At 37.6% G+C, this 11,171-nt stretch overlaps 1 protein-coding gene across 1 annotated transcript; it reads left to right on the top strand.

Annotated features, from left to right (window-relative positions):
• The first annotated feature begins 3,895 nt into the window (after window positions 1-3,895).
• LOC118349675 lies at window positions 3,896-7,587 on the top strand. The gene is made up of 4 exons (XM_035695197.1): window positions 3,896-3,965; window positions 4,608-4,868; window positions 4,964-5,038; window positions 7,239-7,587. Exons 1-4 carry the CDS (start codon window positions 3,896-3,898, stop codon window positions 7,295-7,297), a joined length of 465 nt encoding a protein of 154 aa, XP_035551090.1. The 3' UTR covers window positions 7,298-7,587.
• Window positions 7,588-11,171: the final 3,584 nt, after the last annotated feature.

Raw genomic sequence — 11,171 nt, 5'->3', positions numbered from 1 at the left:
TCATTGGCATGCTCTTGGAGTGATATTCTCTTTCCAAGTGTTGTCTCGTATCTCTCATAATCTACTTGTAATAGGACAACATAAATTTAGTGGATAAATTTTTTTAGGCATTAGAATTATTGTAAAAACTTCAGAAAGGTCTTACAAATCGAACAATCACGTAGAATTGAATCTATTAGTATAATCAGATTCTAGCCCACTAAGTGTTAGAAATGCAATTTTATTTATTAGGGATAGTTATGAATGTGAGAATGAGAAACGGTCTGTGTCATTAGTTTCAAATGAATATTTAAGATTTTATGGAGCAATAAAACGATTTTCGTTTTCAAGACATCAGCTGTTTGAAAACATATTTTGATTTGTTCGAGGCATTTAGGAGTTGAAATTCGTAAAACGAAGTACGCTCATAATTTTGTATGATTATTTAGAATTTTATGGTGCAAAATTATTTTCACCATTTTCAGAATGAATAGTAACTATTGTGTTAGCGCCATGTGGCACTAGGGGTGTAAATAATTCGGTCTGAACCAGGAAAACTGATCGGACCGAATTTTGGACCAATCAGTCTCGTTCCCAAAATATGTGGACCAATGACATTCGATCCGGTCCTGGGGTTTACAAATTTTGGACCGGACCGAATTATTATCATTGACCATATAAAATAATATATGTTATCAATTAATAATAAATCATAAATCATGTGATAATTTATGTCATTATATGTAAATAATTAATACATCATACATTCATATATACTCTATTATTTACACTTAATTAAAATAATTAGGTAATTTTTTTTAAATACCTAAGTTGCAATTAAGCATGAATAATCTATGTACAATGAAATTATTTGATATCAATTAACCATATATAAAATATATGACATTATTAATAATTATGCATACTAAAGAGTAAACTCTAAGTTAGTAAGTAGTAATTATCAACATCATAAATATAATTATAGTAAAATATTTTTTTAATGAGTTAGTTACATAATTCACTTAATTTTAATTTAATAGTTTAAATAATTTTTTATTAATTTATTTGGAAAAAAGAAAAAGAAAAATTATAACAAAATAATTAGACTAGACCGAACAAACTGACCAGACCAGATCAGACCGATAACTACTGGTCCGATCTAGGTAAAATTAGGGGTGGCAAATCATTTTTTTGGGTCGTGTTCGTGTCATGTCAAATTATGAACATTCGACTATATAAGTCAACCTAAATCCAACTCGTTAAGCTAAACTTGTCAAACTTCTAAATCATAATCCAACCCATTGAGATAACATGTCGTTTTTTAACCCATTTAATAATTAATTAGAAATATGTTAAAACAACACGACTCATTTAAACTCGTTTGTTCCATGTAAATAGTTTGAACTAAAACACATAACTCATTTGACTTAAAAGTTAAAATCTATATTTATTAATAACCACAATATCTTACAAAAATATATAAATATTTTTCAAATTTTAATATATAATAAAACCAATATTACAAATCATACAATAACAAATATGAGTATAAGTCTAAAATAACAATCCCAACAATAAAAATATAAGCATATTGAGAAATACCAATTTTATAACTTAACAACAATAAAATTTTAATTTTGAAATAAATTCTAAACAAGTCAAAACGGGTTGATTTCGTATTAAGTAGGTTGATCCGTTATTGACCTGTTTATAAATCATATCTTAACGAGTCAACCCGTTTTGACCCAAACCTATTAACATCAAACTCAAATCCTCTAATTTTATGTCGTGTTCGTGTTAGGTTCATGAATCGTGTCACATATTGCCATCCTTAGCGAAAATGATGGATCGAAACCGGTCCATCACGAACCAATTTACGACTCTTTATGGCACGCAGTCCAGTTGTTTCATCTCACAGTGTGAAATGTCCAAATCAATCTAGAGAAGTCTCATTTTGATACTTGGTAAGATATTAGCCACACTTGGTAAATAATATAGGATACTTGGCACCAAGAGAAATCATGATATGGAAATGTGAAGAAAATGAAGAAAAAATAAGCTTTGTGATCATCCCACCTAGCCAAACACTATTCCATCCAACTATCCATTTTTGTGCCGAACCAAAGAGAGTTTGAACCCTAGTGAAACCCCAAATACTTTGAACCCAATTAAAACCCTAAATGGCGTGTGGAAGCCGAAACCCTAAATGAAGTCGATTTTAGCTTGACTCGTTTGGATACAGAAACCATCTCATCCCATCTCATCATTACAACTTTTTCAAATTTCCACACAAAATATAATAAAAAATTCAACCATTTCAAATCTCAAAATATTAATAATATTAAATAATAATTAGTGTTTAATTACTTGATTAAATTACTTACGCATGCTATTAAATATTGAAATTTATGTCATTACACCCTTATCCATTTTTTATACCATAATATTTTCATTATGCTAAGAAAAATTGGATCTAAGCTTAATAGAAACCGAAACCCTAAACCAAACCCTATTAATATCTCAAATGAAGCCAACTCGGTTTAGGCCCAGTAAGGCCCACCGAATTGCACCACCTATGCATGAATTTTTGGATAAGTTTTCCCACTGCCATGAGTGTACTTCCACTGCCCATGTTAGCTCTAAATAGTGGTTGATGGGAAGGCAAGAAACCACCTCACCACCTCCCCAACACATGGCAGCAACAAGGCACAAAACCGTGTGCCATGGCCCATGGTTTTCGACACGGATTTGTCTGACAACCTACCACCAAAAAGTCACCCTCACATCCTCTCTCAACCCCTCCAGTAGTATAATTGTCTTCCATGGTCATTCTCTTATTTTTGTCACTTTTGGAACATTTTTTTAGAGAGAACACAAGGAGAAGTTGCAGGTAGCTCTTCTAGTCTTTGTAAGTAGCTTCACACAAACCTCTCATATAAGTTGTTACTATTTGCGTCTAGTTTCCGTTGGTATATTTTGGATGATTTTTCATGTACTTTTGGTTAGTAAACAATCTGTTTAAGCATGCAAAGGTCATACTGGACGATAAAGTCGATAGTGTGTGATTCTTTATATGAAAAAGTTGGAAACTGGAGGTGTATAAACAATTTATATTTTGAGAAAACTTGGATCTTTTGTTATGAAGCATGCTCCTATAGTTTTGATATTCACATATCTTTTTCTTATGACTTTGATATATGTGTTAACAAGTTATTTTTGAAAATTTATGGTTGTGATCTTAAGGGAATGAATTTTTATGCATGTTGAGGTTCAGATGAAACACAAACTTGAGGCTCATGGGTTGTGTTGTGTTTCTATGAAATTTTTTTAATATAATCTTGAGTTTAATACCTAGATAAATCTTAGTACTTGAATATGAAGCATATGATGTTGTTTATTGATGGTTTACTTTATGAAAAAGTCAGATCTAGTGGTTTAATCAAAGACCAAAACTTGTAGTACTTGGTTTTGGAGAAAATGTGCAAGCCGATAGTGTTGGTCAACATTTTGGGATTTTTTACTTGTTTTTTCAAGCTTTCTATTTCTTAGGATTGATTTATGGTTATGTTAAGAATATATTTTTGAACTTTTGGAGTTCTTAGAGTTGATTTGAAAAATGATAGACCAAGAATATCAAGAGTTATTTTTTATGTTCCAATATGTCAAGATTGGTCTGAATACCTCTTCCATTATGTTTCTTTCATTATTTATAGAAAACAGTTACAACTTGCTAGATATTTCTTCTACCGATTTCTCTGTAACACGTTAAGTGTCTATACACGTTAAGACTGTTTATAGTTAGCCTAATTCTCTTCTATACAATCTAAATATAGAAAGACCAATATTATTTACATAACATCCCCCCTCAAATTGATGCTGGTGGATAAAAAAATATCAATTTGTTAACCAAGAACTGATGCCGGTGCCGAGAAAGTGCTTTAGTGAATATGTCTACAGTTGGAAGTTCAGTGGAAATGTCAGGGATAGTAATCACATGTTTGTTAAATGATTCACATATGGAATGACAATCGACTTCAATATGTTTCGTACGCTCATGGAAGACAGGATTAGCGGCGATAAATAGCACTGATATTATCAGTATGAAGAGAAGTGGGATGCAGTTGAGGAAAATCAAGTTCACCTAATAACCCACGAAGCCATGTGATCTTAGAGCATGCAGAAGACATAGCACGATACTCATTCTCAGTAGAGGACTTGGGAACTCTATCTTACTTCTTACTCTTCCAAGAAATGAGTGCATTGCCTAAAAACATGCACAAGCCGATAACAGAGCGACGAGTATCTACACATGTAACACCCGAATCCTACTACGTAGGTCCTTACGTCATCTACTAATATTTTTAAGTCAATATTTTGAAATAAGGATTTTTATCAATTTATTATCTCATTATTTATTTTTATTTTTAAGAAGTGTGTGCTTTTATTTTGTGAAGGTCATTAAAAATAATTTAAAGATATATTTTAAGACTTTATAATATTTTTCTTTAAAGCCTTCTACTTTTATTTAATTAAGAAGTGACCCAAACCTTTTCAACCCTTGGATGGGTAGGTGGGAGGAAATATCTCCCAAGGTTTAATCCTAACCATTCAGCCCCTTGGCTTGTAAGACAAGCCATTAGACTTTCCCATTTCCTCTCTTCACCGTAAGCTTCCTCAAGAAGCTAAGAGGATTTTTCCCTTCTTCATTCTCTTACCCGTCGGTCCCAAGGCACACGGAGGAGAGAAAACTTCTCTAGTCTCCTTCATTCACACGAAGAACCCTTCGGCTTCCCCTTTCCCAACCGCGCGACCTCTTCTTCTCCTCAAGCTGATTCTCCCATTTCGTAAACCCAGGTTTCCACCGAAAGCCTTCAAGGAAACTTCATCGTGTAAGTGTGTTTTTGTGGCTGTAAATTCTGGTTTCAAAATCTTAAAATTATGATTTAATCTAGGGTTTGTTTTAAGAATTTTTCTGTCGTTCCAGCTTTGAGATTTTTGGGATTTCTCTTCCCTTTCGCATCTGCTGTGTTTCCGTGGCTTGAAAAGGGGATGAAATCAGGTGATGCTCTTTCCCTAAGACTTCTTGCGATTGAGTTTATTGAAGTTTCCTAGACTAGTTTCTTGTTGCTTCTCCTAGTGTTTTATCTAAGGGGTAGTGATCGAAACTCCTATTTTTCTGGGTAGACCAAGTATCTTGAAAAGGCTTTGCCGTGAGTCATGCTCTGTTCTTGTTGAACCCGAGCTGTGTGTGTGTGCGTGTACGTCTATACTCTGTTTAGGGATTCAGCCATGTGAGTGTTCTATTTCATGAGGATAGTTGTGCTTGTGTGTGTTCTGTTATGGCCCTAAACCGTGTGGGTGTGTGCTCTGTTTTGAGGTGGTTTTTGCCATGGATCATGTTCTGTTTTGTATGTGGATCAAGAAGTCGTGTGTGTGTGTGTCTTGTTTGTGTTCCAGCTGTATGTCCCAAGGTTGAGGTTGTGTTTTCTCTTATGTTTTCTTGAGTCCAAGCTATGTTTTTAATCATGCTTTTATGTATTTAATTGATGAAGTTAAGACTTTAATTTTAAACATGCTTTGCTCAAGATTTATGGCCTAAGTGAGCCACCAAGACTTTTAAATTAAATTGGTAAGCTTACCTTAGAAGTTTTAAACATGCCAAGAGTTTGTATCTCCTTATTAGTATGGTTTTCAGAATATATATATATATATATATAAATATATATGTATATATGAGGCTTTCTTGAGTTCTACGTCTCTTGTACTAGTTAATTGGATGATTGATATTTGATTAAGTAAGGGATGTTTAAGACCATGAAAATATTGAGACTTGCTAGCTGTCCATGCACTACAGAAACTAGAAAACAGGTTCTGTTTTGGAAGCCTAAGCCAATCACTTTACCTTTGCTTAACCTTACTCCTCCTTGTTTAATCAAAGATCAACTTTAGCATGAAAAACCATTGGAGAATGAGTGACAAAACCAACCCTCTTATGAGCATTACCTCTTGTTGGATCTATCTTCCATATGATGATGCAAAATTGTCAAAATGCCCTCCTTTATGAAAATTCCAGATTTATAGCACATCTTCATGTTTAACTTATGATTCCCATCTATTACCATTATAGAAAACAATAGCCTTTAAAAATGGACAGCAAGCAAGCCTCATACTCTCATAGGTACTTGAATATTGTAATGAAGATACTAAGAGTTGACTTAGTGCTATGTATGTAGCTAAATGGATTAAGGAAGACGTCTTAATTCCACTTGGAATTTAAGTAAGCGCGAATGGGTATTGGATAGTAAAGTCTTAAGTGGAATGAATATTAATATGTTTATTTCATTTTATTGAATATGAGTTTATTTTCAAGATTCAAGGAACTTACTTGTAAAGCCACGAGGTAAGTAGCTATGACCATGCTCATTACACACAAAGCTCTTTTATGAAAAAGTCTCTCTCTCTCTTTCCAAATGTTTCTCTTATGAAAGAATAGATGCATGTATAGTATGTATAAGCCTTTCTTGGTAACCCCTGTTAAGTACCTTGTTAATTACCATTGTGTGTATGTAAGGTAATGCATCATGAGATTTTATGCATGCTCTCTCAAATAATTATGCCGTACCTATATGTATCATGACATGAAACATTCCTTTCAAAGAAACGCATATGCATTGGCACTAAATGAAGATGATGAAAACCTTACTTTTTCTAAAGAAAGGAAAGGAAAAGGAATGAAAGCATGGGTGTATGAATGTACGTAATGGCCACATGTATGAAAACGGTACCAAATGAATGGGCAGATTGCAATGCCGGGTAAGTAGTACTGGAAGTGCACCTAGTGCTGCCCCCCATGAAAAAGGGGTTCCCAACCTGCGGCCGCGGGCGGGAATCCAGGTCTAAAAGACCGCTAACCCCAACACACGGGGCGTAATAGTGTGTACTGGCCCAAGAAAGTGAAACGTAAAGCAAAGTCATTTCTAAATAATGTTATGCATGAAAGCAAGTAATGTTTATGCATGAAAAGTATAGTTAAGCATAAAAGTACAGTTATGCATGAAAGTTAAGCATGAAAAATACAGTTATGCATGAAAAGTACAGTTATTCTTAAATCGTTACGCATGAAAGCATTGTCAAGAATTAGCAAATATTGATGTATGCATGTTTTCAAAGGAAATGATTATGTGATTAATAAGTTAACAGCATGGTGTACTGCTTACTGAGTATTAGACTCACTTTGTGTTTATGTTTTAAACGTCCAGGTATGAATGATGAGGCTGTGGAGCTAGGCACTGCTGAGGAGGGAAGGGTTGATGCTTAGTACTCCCTGTCTGTTCGGTTTAACGATGATGGTTATATTTTATGTTTTATGATGGGTCCTATGTTGGGACGTTTTGTTAGTTGACTTTAAGACAATATGTCTTTGGCCTGATGTAGATATTGTGGTAGTATGATGGTAATAGTGTAACTTCTATAGTGGGGTGATGGTAACCCCACATAAGAAGGTTAAACGTATTTTGGATTATGTTGTAGGGACGGAGTCCCCTTTCTATTGGAACTAGTGATGTTTTAAGTGAATGAATGGTGGACTCTGAGAGTCCTTTGGTAATATGTTGAATAGATTGTCTATCAGGTGTCTACCTTTAAACTAGAAACGCAGTGTACATGCATGACATGTTCACGCCCATCCCTTTACCCTCGTAGAATCTTAAAATAAAATAAAATAAAGAAAATACATACTAGTATTAATAAGAAAAAAGAACAGGTCACGTGTCGCGACCACGTCCCAGTCATAGGACTTGGGGCGGGGTTGTGACAACACATCTGGCCCAATCAACATCACTGTACTCCACCAACTGTAAGGAAGATTCTTTATGAAAGAACAACCCGCATGTAGAGGTGCCCTTCAGATATCAAAGAATGCGGCAGGCAGCAGCTAAATGAAGATGTCAGGGAGCCTGCATAAATTGGCTGACTTGCTGTACAGCAAAAGAAATGTCATGACGAGTAATTGTCAAGCTGTTCAAACTTCCAACAAGTTGCCGATACAAGGATGGATCTGATAAAAGCTCTCATTCTTCCTGACGAAACTTAAGATTTACCTCCAAGGGAGTAAAAACAGAGTTACCCGATTGGAGACTACCCGATGAAATAATGTCATGCGTGTATTTATGCTGGTGTAACAACATACCAGTTGGAGTAAGCTGCACCTCAAGGCCAAGAAAGTATTGCAGGGGACCAATATCTTTCATGTGAAATGAGGCCTTGAGATGCTGTTGTAATTGCTTAATTAACTCAATATCTGAGCCAGTAATCACAATGTCATCGACATATATGAGAAGTAATACGATTCCTGCAGAAGTCTTATGAAGAAAAATAGAGGAATCAAACTGACTTTGAGTAAAATGAAAAACAAGCAGGTTAGAGCGAAATTTGTCAAACCATGCACGCGTAGCCTGTTTCAATCCATACAAGGATCGACGTAGCTTACAAACCTTTGAGGAAGGTGTAGCAAACATGCCGGGAGGTGGGGACATATAGATTTCTTCCTTCAAATCCCCATGTAGAAAATCATTCTTCACATCCATCTGCCAGAGAGACCACCCTTGCGACGCAGCAAGTGCCAAGATAGTCAGCACAGTAGTCATTTTGGCAACAAGTGCAAATGTCTCTTCATAATCAATATTATACTCCTGTCGATTCCCAAGAACAACGAGACGGGCCTTATATCTGTCCAGTGAGCCATCAGCTCAAAAATTGACAGAGTATACCCATTTACAACCAATAGGTTTGACATCAGATGGACAAATTACAAGGTCCCAAGTATGATTGTCTTGAAGAGCTTAGATTTCCTCTTGTATAGCCTGCTGCCAACACGCTTGGGTGGATGCCGGAGTATAAGAGTGATGAACATAAATAGTGTCGAGAGTGGAAGTAAGCGAGATGTGAGAAAAACCATACACATCCGGTGGATGTGTAGCCCTGAGTGGAGTGCCGAGGTATAGGAACCACAGAATCAGATGATGGATCAGTGTCTAGAATGGGCATTGAAGAAGGGGGAAGACGTCGATGATACACCATACCTGGCTGAAAATGCTTAATAGAAGAAGACACATCATCAAAAGAGGGAATAAGAGTAATAGGAGGATCAGAAATAACCTAAGACTAAAAGAAATATTAATTTTCAAAGAAAATCACATTCCGTGAGATTCAAGATTTATTTGCTTAAGCATCATAACAAACAAACCCTTTCTGAGTAGGACTATATCTCATAAAGGCTGTAACACCCAGTTCCTTCTTCTTACGTACGCTTCTCTCTTTCTAATGTATGTTTCGTCTTGATGACGTAAGCAAACCCTAAAGGCAGAGATTATGTGATCATCTGCCTTTCTCACTCCCGACTGCGAGTCACGTTATGCGTGTCGAACCATGATAGCGTGTCTCGAAAGATATCGTGTGACTTCTAGGGCACGTCCAGTGTTTTAAATATGCTGGAAATATTTATAAGGAGTATTTCCATCATTGTTGAATTAAGATTTGATCTTAAATACGACAATCATAATATTATTGAAGAGCTCCAAAAATATTATAATTGCCGGAAATCATTTTAATATTATTATTAAAATGATTTCAATTATTTAAGATATTATGAGATTTAAATTATGTTGAGAACTTTTATTAAATAAATGGTTTAACCCTTTTAAATATGTTAAGTGAGACTTCATCATTTTATTAATGATGAAGAATATTATTTTATAAACTAAAGTTAGTTTAAAATAATATCTACCCTAATTCCTCTAAGTGCTTTTAATTAAGTTAATGTTTTACGCATCTTCAAATCAGTATTTCAATTCCTCGTCGTTAGATCATCATGTAGACCCCCAGACGAAAGGACTGGGTTAAATACCCAGACCCCTCTCTTTTCCCTCTCATTTCCCCGTAACCCTCTCTCTCCTCCCTCTCTCCTTCGGCGTACGCAGTACGCAGATCACCTCACGCCGAACGGCTTAAGGCCTCAGCCCGGCGCCGCCGTGCGTCGCCAGGCCACACCGCCGACACCATCGGCTGCTCCTCACGCCGGCGAGTCCATCCATGCCAACTTCTCCCCTCACGCTCTCCCTTTCTCCATTTCGGAAGTACACAGCCCGAACGGGCTTGTGCGCGTAGCGCCGCCGTGCGCCGCCCAACGCCACCACTCCCTCGGCAGCTCCTCTCCACCGGCCACCACTCCCCAGTGAGCTTGGCCCCCTATGAAGCAGTCCTCCCCCTCCTTCCACACAAGTACCCGAAATGGGTCTCTAGCCCATTTCCCACTGTGCGCCGCCGTACGCGGCCACCCACGACCACCCATGGCCACCATGGACCTCCTCTCCCTTTCCCCGAGCTCCTCCATGTGACCCATGGCCAGAAACCCCCTCATCACCTCACGGCTCCTCACTCACGCACGCACGGGTTGCACGCCGTGCACCACCGTGCACCGCCACCCATGGCTGATGACCGCCATGTCCAGCCTCCTCAGGCCGCCACCAAGCTAGCTCGACCTCCCTTGGCCCCGATCTGCCACCCACGAGAGCACACTCTCTCTCACTCTCCCACGGCTTCTCCTCCATGGAATGGCCAGATCTGCCACCGTGAGCCACCGTGGCGCCACCTCGACGCCACCACGAGATTCACCACACCTCCTTTAGCCAAGCCCTAGGTCTAAACCATCACTTTATGTGATGGGTAATCACTGCACGTGATGGACAGTCACTGCGTGTGATTGACCGCCACTGTACATGGCTAGATCCGCCATGTTATGCTCTTTACCATCATCACAAGGCTATCACGAGCCTTTCCAAGACCACACCTAGCTATCCAAACACCTAAACAGTCACCGTACGTGAGTTAGCCGCCACGTACGACTCTTCCGACATCATCGGCTATGACGATCTGCAAGCAACGCACGGGTTATCCCGTCGATGGTATAACCCTCTATCTCTTATTAATTATGCTGGATATTGATTAGTTGACTAGGTTGTGGACTGTGCTGTTAGTATATGTGGAGTTGTGGCATTGTGATGAAGTGTTGGGCATTCTGTGTAGTGAAGTGTTGGGCTTATCTGTATTGGATGGAGGTGCATTGTGCCGTGTAGTGTACTGTGATGTGTTGGGCGTAATTGGGAAGTGTGCTGTGTAGTGTGATTGGGAATATG

The sequence above is a fragment of the Juglans regia genome, chromosome 10 (genome assembly GCF_001411555.2).
Source record: "Juglans regia cultivar Chandler chromosome 10, Walnut 2.0, whole genome shotgun sequence".
NCBI lineage: Eukaryota > Viridiplantae > Streptophyta > Magnoliopsida > Fagales > Juglandaceae > Juglans > Juglans regia.
The sequence above is the reverse complement of the archived record's forward strand: the minus strand, read 5'-3'. Positions and strand labels throughout refer to the sequence as shown.